Source organism: Pseudochaenichthys georgianus, chromosome 14 (assembly GCF_902827115.2).
Source record: "Pseudochaenichthys georgianus chromosome 14, fPseGeo1.2, whole genome shotgun sequence".
Lineage (NCBI taxonomy): Eukaryota > Metazoa > Chordata > Actinopteri > Perciformes > Channichthyidae > Pseudochaenichthys > Pseudochaenichthys georgianus.
Window position 1 is genome coordinate 10,023,117 of NC_047516.1, and position 23,600 is coordinate 10,046,716.

The 23,600-nt window shown below is 38.3% G+C and overlaps 1 protein-coding gene across 1 annotated transcript in view; it reads right to left on the bottom strand.

Moving 5' to 3' along the window:
• The window catches only part of fstl4 (follistatin-like 4), a 242,604-nt gene that overhangs the window by 200,192 nt on the left and 18,812 nt on the right, over positions 1-23,600 (bottom strand). The window contains exon 3 of the mRNA XM_071205519.1: positions 20,702-20,735. Within this exon, the coding sequence (XP_071061620.1) occupies positions 20,702-20,735 (34 nt within the window). The remainder of the gene's footprint in view (positions 1-20,701; positions 20,736-23,600) is intronic.

The following is a 23,600-nucleotide window of genomic DNA, read 5'->3' on the forward strand; positions in this document are numbered from 1 at the left end:
ATTACATCTCTCTGAGCATTTAGCCTAATATGCCAAATGAATGTGGAAGCAGAATGATGAGAACCCAGCATGAGTTAATTAGCCTCATCCATGAGCAAAAGCGCTTCTATTTTGCAGAGGGGCGATGTTATTACTTCAAGTTGATACAAATTCAGATTAGTGCAAATACATTAGTTCAAATGCATTTCTGGCTCCTTGATTTCACTGAGGTCAGACATAAATGTGTCTTCCTATATCAGGAAAAAGGGGAAATCATTTCAAAATGTAACTTGCTGTCACACAAGGGAAGCCTGCAGAAACTAGTGCTTCTTTTAAACCAGATTTTGAGTCTGTGATGACAGCATGGGATGATCATGGATGCTGGAATGTGCACCGCTGTTAACATGTTGCAGGAAGTAAAACTGGTAAAAGATTGGACAATCACCGATAAGTCCCGCTCTGCAGGGACAGGCATTGCACAACTGCTCCGAAGAAATACAGTTCTTCAATGCAGGACATTTTTTACTTGATATTAAAGTAATCTTCCTCTTTCCTCTATAATTAAGTCTTGAATCACAATGACCATGAAAGTGGAACCTCATTATCCAAATTTCAAATATCCTTAATGGGTTTAATAAATCTAACAAGCCTACATTATGTAACAACACTGAAGAACCTTAATAGTAAAAGAGCACTGTAATATTAGTTTTCAAGACCATTGTCTCTAGACATTACATAGAACGAACATCATATCAGCACAGTCAATGCTAATTAATGCAGAGTTTTTAAGTTAAATGGATGCTACATTATGTACAAAGGTACTGATCAGAGTTGACCATTTGTAGTGGTGCAGTTCTCACTCATTTGCTAATGCTAGAGTTCGATGCTCCACTTCACTTATGTCTATGGGTGATTTGCATGAGTCATAAATTAGTTGCGCTACTCAAGCAAGGCTCATGGGACATAAGGCAGTATATAGAATGATGTCCACCCTTGTGACACAGTTCTGCCTTTTTCTCTTCACCACCATAGCAATGAGAAACCACATAATACAGTAAGTCAAATATAAATTGTTGGAATTGAATTAGAGTCCCAGAGATAAACAAATCACACATTCATTTAACGTTTCCCAAACCATTGAAAGGACAAAATCAGTAAAGATGCTAAAAAAATATAATATTTTTTTCTTTAACTTGAACAGCATAGCTTTCACAATCTTCAAATGTCAACTCGCTATCTATCTTGCTTACTAACTAAGCAACACATATTTTATTAGGCAGAGCTAATGACTCAGCACGCTTAAGATTTCATGGCATGATTTTCAGTTATTAAAGTGGACCTATCATGCTAAATATTTGAAAAATATATTGTAGGGCCATGCCTATACAAAACATGTCTGTGAAGTTTTTTTTTTCAAAATACCAAACAGATCACCCATTGTAGCCATGCCTCATACTGCTCAAACCCCTCTTTTGAAGCCCTGTAAGAGAAACACGGATCCTGGGTCCTTAGCTTGAAAAAAAATAAATCTCTTTCAAATACCCTCCACCAGTGGATAGAATGACAACAGACAAAAGGTGAGATTGGTAACATCCAATTCAAATATTATTTAAGAAAAAAATGAAATCTATTTATTAATGAAGGTGATATCTCTAACTTTTGGCAACACATTAAAAGTGAATGGAAAAGAACATAATGTGACCTGTCCCTGACACATTATCTATTAAGTCCTTTTAAGGGGATGGATGCAGTATTTGTTCTTTTTGTACTTTCATCTTTGCAATTAAGATATGGATGAAGATATATCTGTGTGTCTAATTTGATTTTCTTAGATAAGGTGTGGCAATTGGACTCCAGATATTCTAACTCCCACCCTTGGCTCAATGATCCAATGACAATAGTGCATCAGTGCTGGGCTTATGTATACTGGGTTTATATGACTCATGTATTTGTCTCCTTTGACTCTATATGTTTGCAAAAGTAAAGCACTCAAGTAAGTCATCTTGCTCCAGTTTCCTTTGAAAACATTACATCGCTGCTCTGTGCATCTCAAAAACATTGAAAGCATATATTGGCAGCCTCCATGCACCATTTTATCAGCATCTCTTTCAGTTATCCCTAAAGCTTTATTGACTTTTGAGACATGAGGCTGTATGTGTTCGAATTAGGAATGAGGTGTGAATCCAGGAATCCTGTCTATAAAAGAAATCCAATCCATTTGGACTGAGGACATTATCTTATTTGTTTATTATAGTCGCTATTTGTAATAAGCTATTATCTTATGTCTTACATATAAACAGGCCACTCAGATTGATCTGATTGAACAGTTCCCGAAATAAAATAACATGCATGTTTGAGACATTACCATTAATCTAACAATGAAGGTTTTCTCCAAATGTTTAGACAGTGATGGATGCTTTTGAAAAGTGAAGTTTGAGGTGCGCAGTCTGAACCTGTATCCAAGTTAAAGTGTGCTTGCACCCTCTGGGTTAATGTATATATGGCAAAAAAGAGAGAGTGAATGGATGTTAGAGTCAGACAGACGGATCAAAAGATTGTAGTAGAAAACAGAAGAAAAGAGGCAACAATGGCAGAGTGGGAGAGTGGATGAGACGGAGATAGAGAGCAACATAATTGTCTACAGTTACTGCTGCTACTCTGAATGCATTATGCTATCATCAAAGCCATCTGAAAATGATGGTAAACTGTGATTAAGGTCAGCGCTCTGGAACACCCACTCTTTAGTTAACCATTTATACTTACAGCATGTAACATTCTAATCAGCATAGGCAGTCAGCCATTGTGTTTGTAAAATATATTTTGACTTGGTAAGAATCCAGATGAAAAAAATAATTAGAATCAGCCAGACCTTGCAATGCTTCAATATAACATTCTTAAGCTGATGAATTGAAATAACTAAGCTATGCAAAAATCATTGTTAACCCAGTTTCGAAAGGAGAAAGTTCAAATGCTGTGTGATCAAGCTTTAAAAAAATAGCTGACTTGCAATTTGCTTATGAGGAAATGTTGACTTGCCCTGAAGGATTTTTAAAAATGTTTTTTGTAAGGGAAACTTCTGCAGCAATGGAGAGTCAGGACTCAGAGAGACACGAGGAGAGTTGGAGCTTTGATGTCAAACACTGATGTTTATTTACAAGTATCGGCCGGAGAAATTCACATCACAAGTCACACAGCCAGAGATTCTGACTGCCCTGGTGGGTTGCCATGTCAAATCTGCCCACCCTCTCTCTCTCGAATAGACCTTTTAACTAGTTTACAGATTGTTAATCCAGATATTGGGGGATGGTGCGTAAACACTGGGAACACTGGAGATATCCCCGACATCTGGACTGCATTAGCCTTCCTTACAGGAGATAACAGACTCAGGGTTGGTCGTAAACGTCCCCACATAGAAAAGGTTAAATATCTTAGGAGTAAAGAAGAATTATTCTTTGACAGTTTGGACATGGTTCAATTTTTGGCAAAAAGAGACATATTCTGCCTGTGAACATACCTCTTAAATATGATTACCCTCCAAACACACATTTGAATATTAATGAGTCAACAGTGCTCTTGCAGGCGCCAGTCTGACATTGTTTTTGTTTTTAATTAGTGTTATCAAAAAGCAAGGTTGAGTCGATTACTGTGATCCCTGCCCTCTATCATCCATCGGAGTAGTGTGTTATTCCTCCCATCCGACTCAGAATGACAGCTGAATTATCACTTAGCTCACTGAGAGACGGCTCATTCAGACACGTCAACATAACCATGCTAGCAACAGCCGGCTCTACAGTATCTGACTTAACACTGGACTTGCTGCTTCTGCTTAGTATGGCAAGAGGAAATGTTATTAAACATCTCGCCCTTTTTCTCCCTCTCCCTCTTTTTACTGGTGTCCTTAACCATTGACACTCTAATTCATTCACTGCCCCATTTCCGTGGGCCTGGGGTTTCACTGCTGATGCATTTAGGGTGAAGAGCCTCTCCTCCAGGGCCCAGCTGTCGCTCACACACATGGGAGTCTGCCCCACTATTATGCATGCAATTTGCACAAATTGCTCCATTTGTGTTTGAATATGAAATACATTTTCCCAAATATGACTAAAGACTGTATCCAACCCCTAAGAGAGCAGTTGAGATGTGGGAGATATTTTATACTTTACAGTGTTGGGAAAGTTCACTTTCTACATGAACTAGTTCAGTTCACAGTTCACACATTTTAAAATGAACTAGTTCAGTTCATAGTTCATAATTCAAAATGTTGAACTAAAGTTCATGGTTTCAAAAATGAACTAATTTATAGTTCATAGTTATTTTTTCAATACGTTGCTGCGAGCTATTATTTGTCTCCTGTACGATGTTAATGGGCCATTTCAATGTTTACAATATCCTCAGAGGGCCGTACAAGTTATTGACCTCTGCTTAAAAAACTAAAATCACAGCCCATTCATTTCATTCTGTGCAAAGAAAAAGCAACCTCTTAATCCAGATATCTCACCATGACTCGCGTATGCACGGTGCGGCGTGACCACCAAAACAGAAATATATGGACACAAGATATGTGCAAATGTATTTAGTTTCCTATCCATGTGAACATGATTTAAGTGGGGGGGACCTAACCTCCTCTAGGGGGGTCCGGGGGGCATGCTCCCCTGGCAAGATTTGTTGCACTATGAGAGCAACATTAGGAGATCTATGGACACATCTCTCAACACCCAAACACAACTGTAAACAGATTTTCTTTTAATTTATGGATATTTGACAAATCACTCCCCTTTGAAACTGTATTCTTCTTTATTAATAACTGTCATATAGTATTTTATACCTGTTTACTTTATTCTCTTGTTTTTTTTATAACTATAATGATCATATAAAGATGTGCCTTTACCTCACTGGTTGTAGACACAGCTTCTTATATTCGTTAGCATAGCTAGCTAACCAGATGCTAATGATAACAACACAGTTATTGACTGTATGCTCAGTGTGACAGATGAGCAGATCGCCACTGGGCTTTCAACTAAAGACACAGACACGCAGAAACTGCGGCATGTGTATGGACTTACCTATGTTGCAAATGTATTATCTTTTCAATTTACACACGACATCTATTGCACGTCTGTCCGTCCTGGGAGAGGGATCCCTCCTCTGTTGCTCTCCCTGAGGTTTCTCCCATTTTTCCCTTTAAACTGGGTTTTCTTTGGAAGTTTTTCCTTGTACGATGTGAGGGTCTAAGGACAGAGGGTGTCGTATTGTCATACTGATATTCTGTACACACTGTGAAGACCACTGAGACAAATGTAACATTTGTGATATTGGGCTATATAAATAAACATTGATTGATTGATTGATTGATTGATTGATTGATTGATTGATTGATTATCGGTACTGCAATTTCTGAAGTGCTGGAGTGGCGTTCTGGTGCTCTCCGTCAGAACATGCACCCCTGTCAGTCGAGACATATACCACGTGATGACACGTTAGGCTCGTGTTGTGTTCAAGGACCCTGACCTTGGCCAGGAAAAACAGGCACTAGCTTGTTTAATTTTTTTGCGGTCTAGATTTCTTTCATTTTTTTATTTGTTGCGTGTGTTTATAAATTACCTCGAGGGCCGTACCAAATTGTCTCGCGGGCTGTATACGGACGGAGGCCGGAGGTTCCCCACTACTGCCGTAGAGTCTCACTCTGAGCGAGTGCTGCTGCAGCTGCTCTCGGCTTCATCCATACTAATTAATTCATTCATTCATTCAATGCTCGCCGCTTCCGCAGTTCCACATTGTTTGTTGTGAGGAGTCTGATATATTTAGTATATTTATATTTTAGTGCGACAGCCAGGGGTGACAGGCGCGTACGTGTCACAGGCAGCTTGCTGTTGCCAGATTGGGTGGTTTTCCGCATTATTTTGAAGCCTGTTTACGGTGTGTTTTAACTGGGTTTTCGGCTGAAAGGCATATGCAATCTGGCACACTTTTGAACGCCGTTATAATACAGTGCTGAGAATGAACGCACTTTTGAACGCCGTTATACAGCGCTGAGAATGAACGCGTTCTCAATTACATTCATCTAGCGGAAATACAGTACGTTCAGTTCACGTTCGCCCAAAATATGAACGCGTTCATGAACGATCGTTCATTGAACGCGTTCAGGTACATCACTGATACTTTAGTGTGATTACCTCTTCATCTCCTCTTTTCCATTAGCTGTAAGGGAAGTTTTAGGATGTTTACGAGTGAAAACCAAAAAATCCAATTGCTAATGCTGGATTGTTATTGTTCAACGAATCTCAATTGGTCCTTTGTAAGGGATGGAAAAAAATATCCCTAAATACCATGAAAGAGCACAGAGCACTCAATTTAATGACACGACTGGAACATTACAGCTCTTGATTAATATCAAGACTTGTTGTCGAGACGAAAGTCAATAGGCCAATAATATATAATATCTGTGAAAAACGGACTAATAAATAATTATGTGTTTTCATTTAGAGTATTATTATTATTATTATTATTATTATTATTATTATTATTATTATTATTATTATTATAGTATTGTTCAATACCAGGAGAGGGTATTTGTTTATTTTGATAGCGTGGGCTACTTTTCAGAAGCGAGCTGTAGGAGGAAAGATATGAATGCCGCTTCCGGCAACACGGCTACAAAAAGGGGTGCAGTTTGAGATGGCCGGTCTCTTGTTCTCAAAGCCACGGAGAGAGAACCAGGCGACAGTGTGTGTGAGGCTCCGGAGACGCCGTTGGTATGTGTATTGTGTTTATTTACTTGATCTGTTGTCGCACTTTGCGAGAGTGCTGTTGCGCAATCAGCTGTGTTTTTTACGTAGCGCGGTCTGCCTGTGCTCCAGTGATTTCTGTGTAATTTAGACGGCGCAGGTGGTCAGATGAGGTTTTCTCTGGTGCTTGTTTCCAAGTGGAGATAAACACTTTTATTAATTCATTTAAGTTAATGATGTGGTTTTAAAGTAACAATTTATCCTTTTTAATTAAAACATAGTTTGTGGTGTTATTGAGAATGCAGGGAGACCTGCAAAATGTTTGTAATTTGTGTAGCATGTGAGCTAACTTTTGTTTGTACTTTGTGTTTGAAGGTTTTCAACCTGATGAATTCTTGGAGCTGTCTTCATTAAATAAAGACAAAAAGAACAAATTCGAGTTGTCCAAAGCGTCCTCTCTTGCCCTCTAGCCTATCAGGTCAGGCTAAATCACTGAAACAGGCCAAAAACCTGAAGGACTTGACACTTGTACATCAGGCCTTTACAGTAAATGTCTTTCTTTTATCTTTAATCTTCAGATATTGGCTCTCAATTTGGTTACATACCCAGGTATTGGAGCTGTGTAATTTAACTATATTTATTTTGGGTCAATGAGGTTAAGATGATAATAAATAATTTAATTGTAAAGGGCTTTTATGTCCAATAATTGGTATTTTCCTTTTTAAAACAAACAATTCAATCACAGAGATTGCTAAAAGATGTGACTGGGTTATTATAGATGTATTGACTTGACCTAAAATGCCACATAATATAATCCACATATAATTGTATAATGACATACCTTGTTTGGTTGTCCAAAAAGAAAAAAACGGACCAATTGTTTTAGTTTGTGAGTCACGTAGTACCCAACTCATTGCACTGAACATCAGTTTGATCATTTCTTTTGGGATTTACGATGTATTTATTGCATAATGACTATTGAAATCTGGAAACAAGACTTATTTATACCATGTTGTGTTCCTCAACCAATTCGAAAATAACTATGAAAATCAGGATTTAAGTTGTTAGCATCACAGAAATGTACCGTGGAATATTGCAGTCTGTGTGCTATACATTGATGTTGTACGTGTGCATGGTGCATTAACTCAGGTGAAAACATCTTCCCTCAGGAAACATATTTTACAACCACTTTTTAAAGGCAGGGAAAATACAATCATCCAACAGAGTGTTGTAAATGCAAATCACAACCTTTAAAACCCTGTTACCTTGTTAATCAATAGGCGGAGTGCTATATAAAAAGTGCACTGTTAAATTAGTTGGCTTAACAGAGTTGGGATACATTTCATCCAGCGATTAAGCTATTATAATATTTATTTCCACTCATTATTACTTGGAAATGACATCGTACAACATTATTAAAATGAGCACATACAAGAAGTATATGAAGCAATGACCAGCAACTACTCACACTGATGTGTTATGACCAACTGTGAACACATCCAGACACATCTTATTTCTGCATTAAAATGAATGCTTAACCTGAACTAAAGCCCCAAAAGTTACCAACCAAACGTTAAACTCAGTGTAACTTTACATTGCCGAGAACATGAGAGAGGAGACAGGTAATCATGGCTTAATAGAAATATATTTGCTCATAACAGAACAGCTCAACAGGAGAACTCAAGCCAACCTTTTAGAATAATGTTGACCTCCCTGGCCCGATTTGGATTTTGATAATGAGAAAAACCCTGATAATATGAGCTGATTTAACAATCTGACATAATTAATCTTGTGATGCTGACAATATACCATAAAGGACCTACCAACTTTGACCCGTCCTCCATTTCATCAGACCTCATGACCTTATCTAATTTATTATGCATGATAATCATCTTTTTGGACACAGGTGCTTACCTCGGCTCACAACGAGAGCAAAACATACCCTCTTGTAATATTTGTTATTTGTGCAGCTATTGTACTGCTCTCTTCCCCGGTAGCTGGCTGCCCGAGCCATTTTACGTTTAAATGTGTTGAATAATAAATTATTCAGTGATTTAACTCTAAAGAAAGTTTGAGAACAAGCAGCGCAACTGCCTAGCCACGGGTGCCATTTCCTCAGTGACTTGTTTATAAATTACATCCACGATAGGATTCTCATTAATCTTCATGCATCTCAAAAGGCTTCAGGGATCATAACAACTTTCAAAAATAGACTTCTGTATGAGTATAAGGTATGACAATGATCAGACAATCCTTGGAGTCTATGAGTTTATTTCTGGAGACTCTTCTCCGTGGGATATGGGTATACAGTAGTTTGTCGAGATCACAATGTCTGTCACAGCAGCTACGGTGCTTTTATGTGCCATCTTGTCGCTGGAAAAAAAAGAGTGGATGTGGACAAAGAGCTTCAGAAAACCTCAAACTGCATATTGAATTCTGAAAGCACAGCCTCAAAGGCAGAATCCTGGCAGAGCCCGCTCGATCATGCTGCCAAAACCCGGACAATGGTAATTGCCTGTCATATTTAGGAAAATGATGTAGGAAACACAAATGTCACATTAAATTACTTTTTTAATTCAAAGCCCATTTGATTCATATTCATGTCACTTTGTCCTGGAAAGGAGTATTGGTGTGATCGCTGTCTTGATTCCTTACAGACTCACTGCTTTAAATGTTGTCTCATGTATTTTATATTAGCCCCAGTGCCTGAGTATCTCAAATTCAAGTGTTGCCTCTTGAAGGTCTTTCTTTACAACTGCCAATGTATCCATTTCAAAGCAGTGACACCAATTCTTATAAAGTGCCGCAAAGCACAATATGAACATTTCACTAATGAGTATCACAGATGGGGCGTAAAGGGCACTATACACAAGCAGGTATTTCTGAGAACATCTGCCATACGTTTGGCACGGAAAGGTGGAAGAGACACGGAAAGAAACACACCCACGTTTTATTAAACGGCTATGTAAAGCGTGCTAACCTCGACAACCCAGCTGTGCTCTAATGTTCTAACAGAGAGAGAGAAAAAGGGGTGAGTAAATCAGTGCCCTACAACATAATAATATTTTCCACATTTAAAACCCTAAAACAATAACTACAAATAGAAAATCCATATGTTGTAATGTGAAGGGCCACAACAAATGAGTCCATATAAACTGAGCCTGAAATAGCAGAAATAGCAAAAAAATGAAATAGCAGTACAAGCGTCTGAGATGCATGGGTCACTAATGGACTGAACACCATCAATGCTGCTCTTGGGTCACACTTATTTCACCCCTGCAGATACTGAGAGGTTTGCCAGATGGCCAGAGATAGTGTGGCCGCGGTGAGAGACTGGACCTAGGAAAACTGAACAGTGAGAGGTCGCAAGTGTTGACAAGACTGCACAGACAGGGGCAGAACCAGGAGCACATAAACAAGCTGGAGAAAGGTCACACACAGAAGCAGAAACACAGCAGACTGACTCCATTGAACCGGCTCAAGGTTCTACAAACAAATATGATGTATGTGAGGTTATGCATGCTGAAATAATTCACTTGTTTGGAGAGAACTGGGCACTATAAATAAAAGCTAGGAAGAGAATGAGCCTGCCCCTTTTTGCCATGCTCTTTATAACCAGAGTATACATGCAGCAGGATACAGATTTGTCAGCTATTAACAAACTACTTTTAAAGGCATTATTGACCTATTGTATGAGATGAAATACTTTGTTTCATATGTGTGTAAGACGAAGGGATGACACACTTAGTGGACAGGCTTTCCTCCTTTTTTTGCTGACACTGAAAGTAGAGTAAAACTTTGACAGCTCGAAAAGAAGGATAAATAATTAAGCGTGATGATAATTGATGATGAAAATAACATCTGCCTAATGCTTCTAATACTAGGACGGGTTAAATGCAGAGTATTGATTTTCCCTCTGTGTGTCTTGTTGTGTAACAATTGAAAGTTGATTTCATTTGAATTGTATATTTACAAATGTAGTAACTATTGTCCTGTACTGTTGATGATCATGGTTGAGTAATCAATCGTCTATTTGCTTTTTGCCTGACTTCAACTGTCCCCTTTAGATGACCCTTTGCAGTCCACTGTGGTGGCCACAATGACATGCAGTGCTTGCTTACCATTCGCCACATTGATTATTTATCTTCATAATCACTGGTGTGAAGATAATACAACAGAAGAGCAACATTGTTTCTAACTAAATGATGTAAATAACATCAAGTTGAAAACAACCACTCACAAAAACAAAATGTAACTCTTTATCGCTAAAAGCTAGGGCACAATTGGGTACTTCATCTTTAAATAAATCCATCAGGGTGAGCACCTTTGTAACTTCTATAATTGTATGCTGTGTCTGATCTAATCTTAGATTCTGGGACAGAGGACCATGTCTCCTGCTTGCCTAAGTTATTGGCAAGAATGCCCATGACTTGGCAGTAATGATAGCATTCACTCTGAATGGTAATCTCTTTCCTCAAAGTCTTTGTGCCACCTTTTAACAAGGATTCGACCAATTATTCAGGGGTGTTGAGAATTGGACAAAAACCTAGTTCGCCTTCGCCAGGTAAGAATAATAAATCTGATCACATCCGTCTTTTTCCCCTCAAATGACGACCTGCTCTCACCCAGCACATGATTATCAGATTAGTAGATAGTAGATTAGTTTGTAGCAAAACAATATTCAAATTCTTCATAAGGAACAAATCATTTGAGAAACTCGTCTACAAATATTTTGTGATTTATACATCTGAATAAACTTAAAACAACGTTGATGACATCTTGGGTTTATTGAAGTATTTAAGATTAAGTGTGTTTACTTAGTCATAGAAATGTATTCTGACAGTGGCTTATTAATTGTTCCACTTCTCTGGGGGTATGCTAATAGACCTTTTCCTCTGCAAAGTGCTACTGAGTGAAGACCTTGCCGGTTGAGATCCAAATCACAACAACGTTTCCTCAAACTCTGGCAGGAATATATCTTCTGTATATAAATGATTGTGAGTGTACGTGTGTGTTAGAGATGGGGAAGAGGGCAGGCTCAAAAAGATTGAGCGTCAGGAAAAGAAAAAGCTGAGCGCAGAGGCATATCATCTGAATTCAAAAGCAATCATTTTTGTTCTCAGCTCATAAAGCCGTCTTCTGTTGATGGGCAACGCAGTAAAAGTCATAAGGATGAAGGAAAAGAATGGAGTTTGTAGTGATGCAGACATTGAGACAGCAGCAGCTTTAAATACAGGATATAATGATACATGAATCCTAAACAGAGTCACAGAAAATGACAGTCGTTACAATTTACAGTAATGTATTTATTTTCTGTTAAAGGATAGCTGCCAAAAAAGATAAAATTATATTTGACTGAGATAACATAATTTGTTATAAAAGATAAGATAATTATTTGATAAAAGAAAATCAATCAGTGGGAAAAACAAGCCACTTAGGGTTTCACCTTGGGACGTCGGACACTAAAAAGTGGATTCTGGCATTTTAGAGACTTCAGGATTAATCAGCGAATTAAAAAAAGAATGAATCGTTAATGAAAGTAATCATTAGTTGCAGTCCTATCAACATTAGATTAAGATCTTGGCAAGGCCAGTTACTGGCATTTGCAGAATAGGCAAATGGGGCGCCAAGATACTGTAGCGAAGAAATGCAACTGAAAGGGACACAGGTTAAGAAAATTAGCACTTTTCTTTTTTTGGACAACATAACTCAACCACTAATTATTTTGTTGCAAAGTTTTTGATAGAAAAGTGAACAAATTGGGTCAGAATTGACACACAATAGATGCCATATTTTCTGTATCTCTTTTTTTTTAAACGTAGATCAAAAGCTGTCACATTAGCTTTGTGTTGCTTTTCTAATAAAGCATTATGGAGTGGTTCAGCAATGTGTCCTAAAACCCGGAAATTAGTTAGTATTTAAGATATTTCTTATCAACTTGTCCCCAAGTCAATGTTTTTTTTTAATCTGTATTTGTTTTGATGCCTTAAATAAGGTTAGAGGTCAACAACAAGGGAGTGAATGTCTGAAGCTTTTATATGTCGTAAAAATGATGGTTGCTAACTAATAGTTAAAGTGGTTGACAGGAAGTCAAGCAACTGTGATGAAGTCAAGTTATAGCCTATGGTTATAGCCTAACTTCTGGATATTCTGAGGATTTACGCTTCCACAATTATAAGCGTAAATCCTCAGAATAATAATATGTACAGAGTATCATTGTTTTTTTGACACAGGGTTTATTTTCTGCAAGATTCCAAAGACCAATGGAAACATCTTGTTGTCTTTTTGTCAACAAGCCTTGCTAATTTTAGGGTCGGCCTATACAAATATGTACCTCTCCATACATCATAAACTCTTTAAAGATCAAAAGAGGGAAGCTGGGAGGACTCTAAAATAGTGTCTACCTTTTCCTGCTGAGTTGTCCTGCATGTCTTTCTCCACATGTGTGTTTCAGTCTCTGTATCTGTACTCAATAGAGTTTGTGTGCGTCCCACTGGTGCAGCTTGGCCCAGTCAGAGTAAAGTGTTATTCAGAGTGCCACTGTCGGTCCCTTTTAGTCCCTGGAGAGTCCGTGTGCCCTCCTTAAGCCCTTCAGCGGTATCTGCTGGCACACTCAACACGGAGCTTACACTGCTGCTACAATTCCCTTTGTCTTTGACTTTCAGACATTGGCAAAAAATTATCACAGCGTGAAACTTTGGCTCCCTGTGAATTAAATCAGGGAGGGAATGAATCATAAATCTTGGTCCCATCAAATTTAGGTTTATGACAATGGGGAAATTGTGAGATTTATGATGCAAATCATAACTTTACTTGAAGATTTTCAAATGTTGCGACCACATCTATAAAAAGGTGGCGCGATTTTAGCATAGCCTGTTTCATTTAACTTTTTGATTAGGTCCTCAATGACTCAATGAACTTTTCGCTTGGTAATCTTTATTGCTCTGTGCCTTAATGGAGTCACATTTCACAGAGATTTATGATGTGACTGAGATACTGACTTACAACGTTCACAAGTGAATGTGTATTTTTTCCCCCTACATTCTAATATTGCAGGATGTCTTTAATAATCTACATGACAGTAACTAGTCAGCTCTCTAAACTGGTTTTGAGATGAGACTTTTTGTGAAAAAGTTAAAATACCGTAAATATGATGCATAAACACAACACTCTTTGTTACAAAGGATGCTTACATTGAGTTGCAAAAGAGATGGAGAGAGACACAAGTAAAACTAAGTGATTAGAGTTAACATCTAGACCTACAGCAGAGCAAGAAATATTGCCTCAACGGTCCATAATTTTCAGTACGTCGCATCTTTATGTGAGAAATCTGTGACGGAGGAAATGCAAATGTTAGCAGGTTTTGTTTTCCACCTAGTGATTTAATGATTTCCTTCTCCACCTTGAATACAGTGAGAGTGAGCATTTCACTTCCATGGTGCATTATACAATATCACCCCACTATCACTTCTATAATGCTACATCTGCACTGTGATCATGCCTCCTCATCACCTTTCTCCTTACTGTCTAAAAACCTGCAGATCTTGAACAAATTATAAAGTACCACCTTGAGATGTGTGAGGTATACAACTTGATTTTCTGCAGAAGAAAACCTCAGCTATGTAGTGCAATTTGTATTCAATGAATACTACAAAAAAAGGTTTAATGACTTCCTTAAAAACTTCCTGAATGTAAAAAGCAGTATTTCAGTCATGAAGTAAAGTGCTTTCTATAGTTATCTTTGGTTTTAAAAAGTTATAATACAACAGTTGCCAAATTAGCCCACATTTTCTTCTCAAAATAAACTAGATACAAATCAATACATTATTTGAGTCTAAACGGAACAATATAAGTGAGATAATTCTATTAGGCTATCAATTATTCATTTTTTGCAAACTCAGTTAACATATTTAATCAAATGTTATCTTAATCTTTTTAATTAAATGTTTGTTTGTCCTATCATAAATAAAGTAATTTCAATTTGCTTGTGGTATACATATGTTATGCATATACACTCGTGTTGACTACACACCAACATCTCATATACATCTTACTGCAACTGTCTGGATTTACCACATGTAACCTCTATCACATCCATCAGTTCAACACTGCTGAACACATCACAATTATATTAACGTCCACAGCCATCATACCACAGTTACCTATAGACTGCTGAAGACATGAGCAGTTTCATTTAATTAGTAACTGGCCAACATCCATCTTTTTCTCACAAGAGCATTCATCAACATCACCGACTGTCTTCAATCAGCGAGGAAATTCCTCATACTCACTTGACAAGCAATTAATGAATTGCTTGCAGCAATTGTAAAGTTCTCAGCCAATTCACAAGTGTGTCTTCCTATATGTTCTGTTAGCTTGGAAAATAGCAGATACATACCTGCAGCTATACAGGATGGGGAAACAGTGCCGAGTGATACATCTCATTTAAATTCGTATTGCAATGTCCTTCAAAAAAACTGTTATATTGCAAAGCCGCATTGTTGTTATGCTACTTGTTATGCTACTTGTTAGGCTCTTCCAAAAATGATGCTATATGTGAAGAGTATGTAACAGTTGTTGTATGTACTTTCCCCACACTGTTCCTCCTCCCTCCTGTGTGTCTCTCTTATCATGTGAAAGTGAAACATTAAAATACAATTGTTGAAGTTCATATGGACTTCAGGAAAAAGTCTTGAGAGACCGTTACTGTAGGAAGCAAATATCAAACTCCAAATATTACAATAAATGAACATTCTTTATTCATAGGGCTTAAACAAGGTTACATCTCCTTCCTTTCTATGATTTACATCCTATCCTGTTTTGCCTTTAATTGTGTCATACTTTCCTCTCACCTCTATCTTTGGTGATTTGTGTTAAGTCCCTCTACTCTACTACTTTCTGCTGTCCCCTAATCCATCTCTCAACAAAGCTTTAGTTTTTGTATAACATTCACTAAGGTCCACACTGTGACACAAACACTGGCCTTTGGACTGCTTTTAGGACAAAATAAATAGGGACGCTGTGACTGTCTGCCGATTTCAGCCAGCTTTATAAAGCTACGTTTTGTATTTACTGTAAAGCAGACGGTAAGTAAAACGTCAATATCGCAAAAGGTCACAGCATGCCAAACAAAAGGCAATTAAACCATCTTATTTAATTGAGTTACTAAGCCAGAACATGACTTCCAAGCGAACATATTTTCCTGCCGCCTCCCACATTCCTGCTTCCCCCCGAGCTTCCTCCACTTTCCTCCTCCCAGCATCCTCCCCAGTCATTTTCTGCTTATTAAAGAGTCTCTCTGTCAACCTTGTTCCATCTAATTCTCACCCAATTACAATCTAAATGAACCACAGGAATGCTTAACTTGCCTTGCATCTTCCATTTGTTTAATTTGTGACGGTAACAAACGCTGATTAGTGCACGGTAAAGGTTTATGAATTAAGTGCTCAAGGCCCAATTAAGCACCATTCCCTAGGAAGATAAATGGGAAATATTCAATTTTCCCATATGGATCAAAATGACAACAATAACAACAGTGTGGAAAGAATCTCAATGACTGCATATTTTCCAGACCGTAGCATTTTGACTACGGGTGGCTGTGCATCACCAGCCAGTGAAATGTCACTTACTGAGAATTTCTGTCTAAGCTAGCTGAAAACCTTTAGATGTATTTGTTATACTAAAGCAATTTGCACTACTAGCATCTCCGTTCCAGAGGTAAAAGTGGGCCAATCTGATTAATGTCATTGTCTCAACGTGAGGAGCATTACACCACAGTAAAGGGTTTACCAAAGAGGGAGAGAATGAGGGGAAATAAGAAGTACAGAAAATGAAAGGAAGGGTGGAGAAAAACATACAAAAAAACCCATTTTATAGGAAAAAAAGGAGAGGGTAAACTAAAAAAGAAATTAACAATTGAAAGTAGGGGAAACGACCAGCCAAAGGGTGTGGATACAGATAATCCCAAAGAGCACACTGATCATCATCCAAGGAAAAGGAGAGCAAAACAAGAAATGAAACGCAATTGCCTGATTCTGACAGTGGATCTAGTTTAGCATACAAACAGGAAGTGGATAATTAGTCTCGAGAGGAAGATCAGCACACAGTAAGTGGGAAAGAAGGCCGATATTAGAGCAGCTGTCCTCAAATGGCAGGGCAGACACATTACAGACCTTTCTGGTGGCTGATGGAGATTTCCCCCCTGCCCTCAACGTACTACTGCATCACTTGTATCTATGGTATGTGTATATACATTTTGAAAAGCATCAATCATCTTGAAAAATATACATGTACAAAGAGAAAGCATCAGCATTCTATGAAAACCTGAGGATTAAAAATAGCTGCTATTATAGCCTACCGAACCATACTGTAGGCTGATAACCTGTTCTATCGCAGTCCGAAGAAAGCATCACGATATGTGAACCGATAACTGCAGCTTGCTAAAACCTGCTCAGGTTGTGTGGCCTGAGGGAGCTCAGACTGAAGCTATTAAATACCAGGCATTAGTGAGATATACCACTGCAGTGGTGAATAATGTTCTTGGCAATTATAGTATATTCTGTCAGCAGTGCTGCAGCCTTTCAGTAAGTCATACACCTTAACTTGGTATGCTGATGCTGTCATCCAGACAGCCACAACAACAGGAACACACAAACATGTTTACACACGACATGCAGAGAATAAATGATACAGCAGGCAGGCACAATGTACAGCACATGCAAAGTGTGTGACCCCCTCCTGTGTGCTCTCCACCACACTCACAATTGGTTAGTGCAGGTTGTTGGTTGGGTTGGGTTCCAAACTCTGTGCTTTTTAAGGATGCAATACTAATGAAATTGGTACTACCAAGTTAGATTCAGCTTAGATGCAGAGCATAGAGGAACAGAGAGAGCAGAATTCATGATCGAGACTACTGGATTGTTTTCACTCTCTATACGGAAAGAATAGTCAACATTCTTTAATATGCTAAATGGTGTATGATATCTTTTGATTTTGTGTGAAACCTTGATATGGAACCATAGTACGTAAATTGCCAACCATTTACTACTGATATTATATGTTCGTGATTACAGAGAGTACAAAACCCAAGAAAGATGCCGTTCATTACAGGTACCAAAACCCAGGTATGTTGAAGTGTAACCTATCTCAGTCACATTATGCCATTATGCACATTTAGCCTTCCATACACATCATTAACAGTCAAACTAAATATTGCTGTAAAAATGCGACTGTCCACCATGATTATATATCCTATTATCACCTTGTCCATTGCAATGACTCACATCAGCGAAAGAAAAAACGAGTCCAGAGACAAAAAAGGCCTGGAAAGTTGTTGCTTTGGAAACTGTCAAATGTAGATGCTGACAGGAAATTAGACTAACTCCTGCCTTGACAGCAATCAATGAATCTACAGAAGGGCAACTAAGCCATCATTATTGATGAACAAGCATAGCCTCCACATACTGTATAGTCAGATCTTGACATTCACAGGCACGAGGAAAAGCAACAAATAACCACAAGAATCCAGAAAAAAATGACTTTGTCACTTTGACTCAAAGCTCCAGAGACAATTATTTAACTGATATGTTTATGTAAATCCAACGGCATGATATTGATACATTATCAATAATTTCTAAGGTTCCCATTAACATCCTGCGACTAGTTTTTCTGCCAACACATGCTTATCATTTTTTTCTTTTGCTCTATATTTCTTTAAGCTTTAATTAGCCCCATCCCCAAAACACTGATGCATTTATTTATATTTATTTTCTACGTAAACATATGTCAGCATCATGCACATATGTCAGCATCAACAACAGACTATAATAAAACACCTGTCAAAAAAGCCCATCCCATCACATTTCCCATCAGGATGTGTTAAGGCAGACGCAATATAATAGGCAGGTGAAGAAAACACATATTACCAGAAAACCAATTATCACTTAGAAAGCTACATTTCAGCAAATAATAGGATGTTATAAAAAAGAATTCAACTAACACAAATCCAGAGGTAAAAAAATAAAATAAAAACTTTGCTGCAATAGATGCTGAATACTGAACATGAACAAAATAACTCCTCTGGGTCATTGTTAGGGTAAGTAGAAGCGAGCACGGAGAACTCCGCTCTGCAAGCAGAGAAGCAGTTTCTCACTCTGGAGATGAAGACAACACATACTAATGGGCCTAATGCTTCAGAGGAAGTCACTTGTCAAATAGGAAGCAGTCAGCCCTAGACATATTGCTGTTACAGTAACTTGCACATAAACCGCTCAATCTCCTTGTTACGCAATACAATACAGCAAAATATACACAGCGGGCAAAGAAAAACATGTGTGGATGCATAGGACATACACAACATGGAGTAAAAAGGAACAAACAACACTTCATCTTTATGAGTGAAGCCAATGCAGCTACATGACAACACCGTTCACAACAATTCTGACCGCCTCTAACAATTGATGTGCTGCATGGAGAAGCCACCAGGAGTCAACTAAAGGGTAAGCAACATTGTTGGTTGCCAGATAATTAAACCATAAATAATTTCAGTATTGATGCTTTGAAAACTGGATTAAAATGGAGTTACTTTCAACATCACTAATAGTGGACATTTACTTTATATGTGGAGCTTGAATAACACATTTTTGACACACATTTTGGCAGTAAGCTGCAGCAGAGGTAATATTTATCATTACATGTGTCCCTCAAATCAATAGAGAGTGGTACAAATAATTAAACAAACAGTAATAAACTCGCCTAGTCGTCAACAAGTGGATACCACTTCTGCAAGGTATTAAACACAGAAAGTTACCCTACTTACAGGAAACAAAGATGTGAAGCATTTAACATAAATCATAAATCAAACATGTAGAGTACAAACAAAGAGCTTGATTGGTTGGTTGTCTTGATACTACTACTGCTATAATAAAGATCTCATTGGTGCTGATATCATAACTCTGGCTGTTGCTTCTGTCACTCACATGATATAGCAGATTAGTCATTCATCGTGGAGTTATTGATGCCCGTTACTTCTCTATGCCTAAGTCTTATCAGCCAGACTAATGGGGGGGGGGGGGGTTGAGGGTCATAAATGTGACTGATATTCCTTATGGGGCATCAACCGTCTGAGCAATCACTGCATTGTAAAACCGCCTGAGGCCTGAGCCAAACAAACATTACTTAATCATTTCTGACAGGGGACTGAGGAGTGTTGACAGCTGAGTAATTATTCACCTGACGAATATATCCTACAGTATAGAGGAGTCGCCACCCGGCATGAGAGATTTCAGATGCTTTTACTCATTGTCTGTTGATTTGAAGAAGAATAGAAAAACATGGTGGAGTTGAGTTTTACACTATAAATCAAAGATTCTCCTTTTTTAAAACTCGGCTATCTTTACATTATTACATTACATGTTACTTGTTAGATGCTTTTATCCAAAGCGACTTGCATACTCAATACTGTGGACAATCCCCACAGGAGCAATTTGGGGTGAAGTGTCTTGCCCAGGGACACAATGACATGCTGACTGCAGTGGGGTTTGAACCTGTACCCTGATCCCAACACCAACGCACTAGTCCACTGCGCCACAGCCTCCCTGCAACCAAATAGACAAATGAATGCCTCCAAGTCCCTCAGCTGATTTGTTGGATCTGTTGGCATCCAATGACAACTGAGATGCTTTCATAGTTTTAAATCTGAGATGTTTTCAAAAGCTTCCACTGAGGGGAATACAGCAAGAAATGTGACGCAAGTGGGATCTTTTGAAATTGTCATTGTTATCATCACCATTAGAGGTCTTCTCCATAACACGCTCTATGGTCTGTTTTATGAGACCCGTTTAGATTTGAATGATTTTCCAGCAGCATTTCCCAGCAATCAGAAAATGGTATGCCGGAATAACAGAGACAAAGCAAAGAAAAAAAGATGTTGTTATGGAGCACAACATGGCATGTTTTTGAAAAATGCTGTTTGGTTTGAACACAGGAAGTGTACTCACATTGATCGATGTTCCCGTCTGCTTTCCCCTTCTCCTGCAAACAGAGAGCACACACAAAAGTGGTTATTACAGGTTCGAGGAGTGAGACAAAAACAGCTATTTCTGCAGCTTTTCGCGCACCATTCGTTACAGAGAATGACAGAGAATATATATGACGGAGTCAATTCAACCCTAATTGGAAACACAACAGGCTGCTAGATGGCAGTTGTCGCTATATTGTGCTGGAATTGTAATCATGATGTCAAACAATTGACACCACAAAGATGATTTCATTCCTCAGTCCTCGCTGTGGTTGTGGTATTGACATGCAGCTTTACATTTATCTCAATACATGTCTTTCTAAATACTCTGTGTGGATGTGATTGGATGATATCCAAGTGAGGTATATCACAATTATCATTCAAAGTTAAACAAAAACATATTTGCTATATCAAAGATGTTCAGACTTAATCCACTGAAGTTAATAGGGAGACACCACACTGTACTGTATATTGGTGACGATAATATGACTGGCTGTTAAGTAAATATGAAGAAATAAATTGATTCATTTGTGGGATTTCAGCCACTTGTAATTATGCAAAGCATGGCTGCGGACTAGGGACGCCAATAAAAAACAGCTTTTATCTCAACTGATGCATTTGCGTGGACAGTATGGTCACTTCGGGGCCACAGCAGAGATTAAAACTGACTAACTGACAGAAGCCACAGACCACAATGCTCATAACCGTAATTGCAACAAAATATGTCTGGGAGAAAGACAGTACAGTATTATTAAGTTACAAACATGGAATCTCTTGGTACTAGGGTGGACAATATAAAAGGTACGGTATGTTTACCAATTTTCCACATTTCGGTCTGGACTTGGTTTTTCCTTTTGTAAATGTTGTGTGAGCGGTGGCAACATAATGTACTAGGTGTGTTCCTGAACACCATTTCCTACCCACTAACACAACATTGTGTGCTTGTTAGTTACTGATTATTTGTGCTTATTACAGCACAGCGCTCTGCATATACATGCATCTGAGCTTGAGACGCAATTGAACACAAACTGGCAAAACAAAGGATTGAAATGCTGTTTAAAAATAGCCCAAAAGCAGGTCTTCTAGTTCTAATGTGACACAGCTCCTGGATCAGCCAATATATGGCAGCAATTGAAGTGTTTTGACATTTTGCATTCTTGTCCCTCAGTGTGGATGTCACTGGTAATGAGGCTCAGTGATAAAACATGTGTGAGTCTGCAAGGCCCTTTCAGCTTCCCAGGAGACTAAGAGCTTCAGGAAAAACACAGCAGTTTTAGTGCCTCCTGTCACTGCCTCCTCCTTTGTCTCCACATCTCTATCCCTCTGTCTTTCTGCCATCTGTCCGTCTTAATTGCAGACGTGCTTCCTCATGATGGCAGGATAAAATTAAGTGTGCTCATCAGCAACGCCTTCACATCATCTGGAGAGCTGCTAGTTTGATCAATTGATTAGAGAATCAAACCAAGCAAAGACAGGCTTTCTAAAAAGAATCATTTTTACCATGAATATGCAGGGCCCTTTTCCTTTATACATTCAGATTGAGATGATTTTAAATAGTAATAATGAAAGCCAACTACAATAACGTCACTTGATAAGATAAAGTAGATGCATTCAACCATAGGATTGGGAAGCAGATAACATGTTTCTCCTTCAATGCATTGACACAACATACATATAAATAACTTTAACACCATCATTTCATTTTAGGGCAAACCCCACTGTGTTTCAATTAGGTGGGATCTGCATTTTCTCTATCATAATCCCTCTTTGTGATAGAGGCTGATAGATGGCTGTATTATTATACAGTATACAATCTAATGCCCAGTGCAGTTAGGATTATGGGATAAGATTATGACTAACATTAGGGATGCTGAAAGATGCACAATAGCAGAGGACAGGAGATGTATTATATCCCGTCTAACCTCGTGAGCCTGGGGCTGTTTTGTTTGTTCGAATTACACTCCTCTTCCTTCTTATGCCTCTTATGGCTATTTCCTACATGTTCCCAGCATGTCATACATTGTTATGTTCAGTGCATCTGAGGCTACTCTGACATGAGACATTTTAACGTGGAAAAAAGGGTTGAAGGGGATTTAGTTACCTTGAAGCAGCAAGTATGTGCACATTAGGAAAACATGTAATGAATGCATAACACGTAAGGGAAATGGAAGACCAAGTATGATCACCAGATGCCATGGCCTCTAACAAAAGGGTTTCATGATTTGTTAATATCATGATGTCGTTTTTAAAGTTTGTTTGTAGAGAAAACGGATGTCATCATTATACATTGCATGTTAATTAAGTGTTGGGTAGTGGTGGTCTAATGGATGGTGAGGTGAGCTGCAGATCGGAAGGTTGTGAGTTCAAATCCCGCCTGGAACACCACCACTAGTGTGCCCTTGAGTAAGGCACTTAGCCCTCAGTTAATCCAGGGAGAATGTCCCTGTAATTGGTAATTGTAAGTCGCTTTGGATAAAAGCGTCAGCTAAATGAAATGTAATGTTGTTAAACGATTTTTAACATAAATGTCAGCCATCAGAAACTGATACTTGTATTGGCTGTGGAATCACTTGGAAAGAGTTGACAGACATAATAGCTATCTGTTTCACATACTTAAAGAAGCACTTAAAAAAAACACCTTAAATATCACGTTGGTTCAATGTTATTGATGTCAAGGCCTGTTTCAAGTTTGACTACTTTATTAGTTTCTGGGGGAGCAATCAATAGAGATAGAGAAGAATACACATTCAAAAAGATGTGTATAGCCTCTAGAAAAATGTGAACAAACAGATCTCTTAGTGCTACATGCCTCCATCTTGGAAACCATAAACCCACACATAAAACAAGAATCTGACATTGCTGCCACAGAGACAGACATT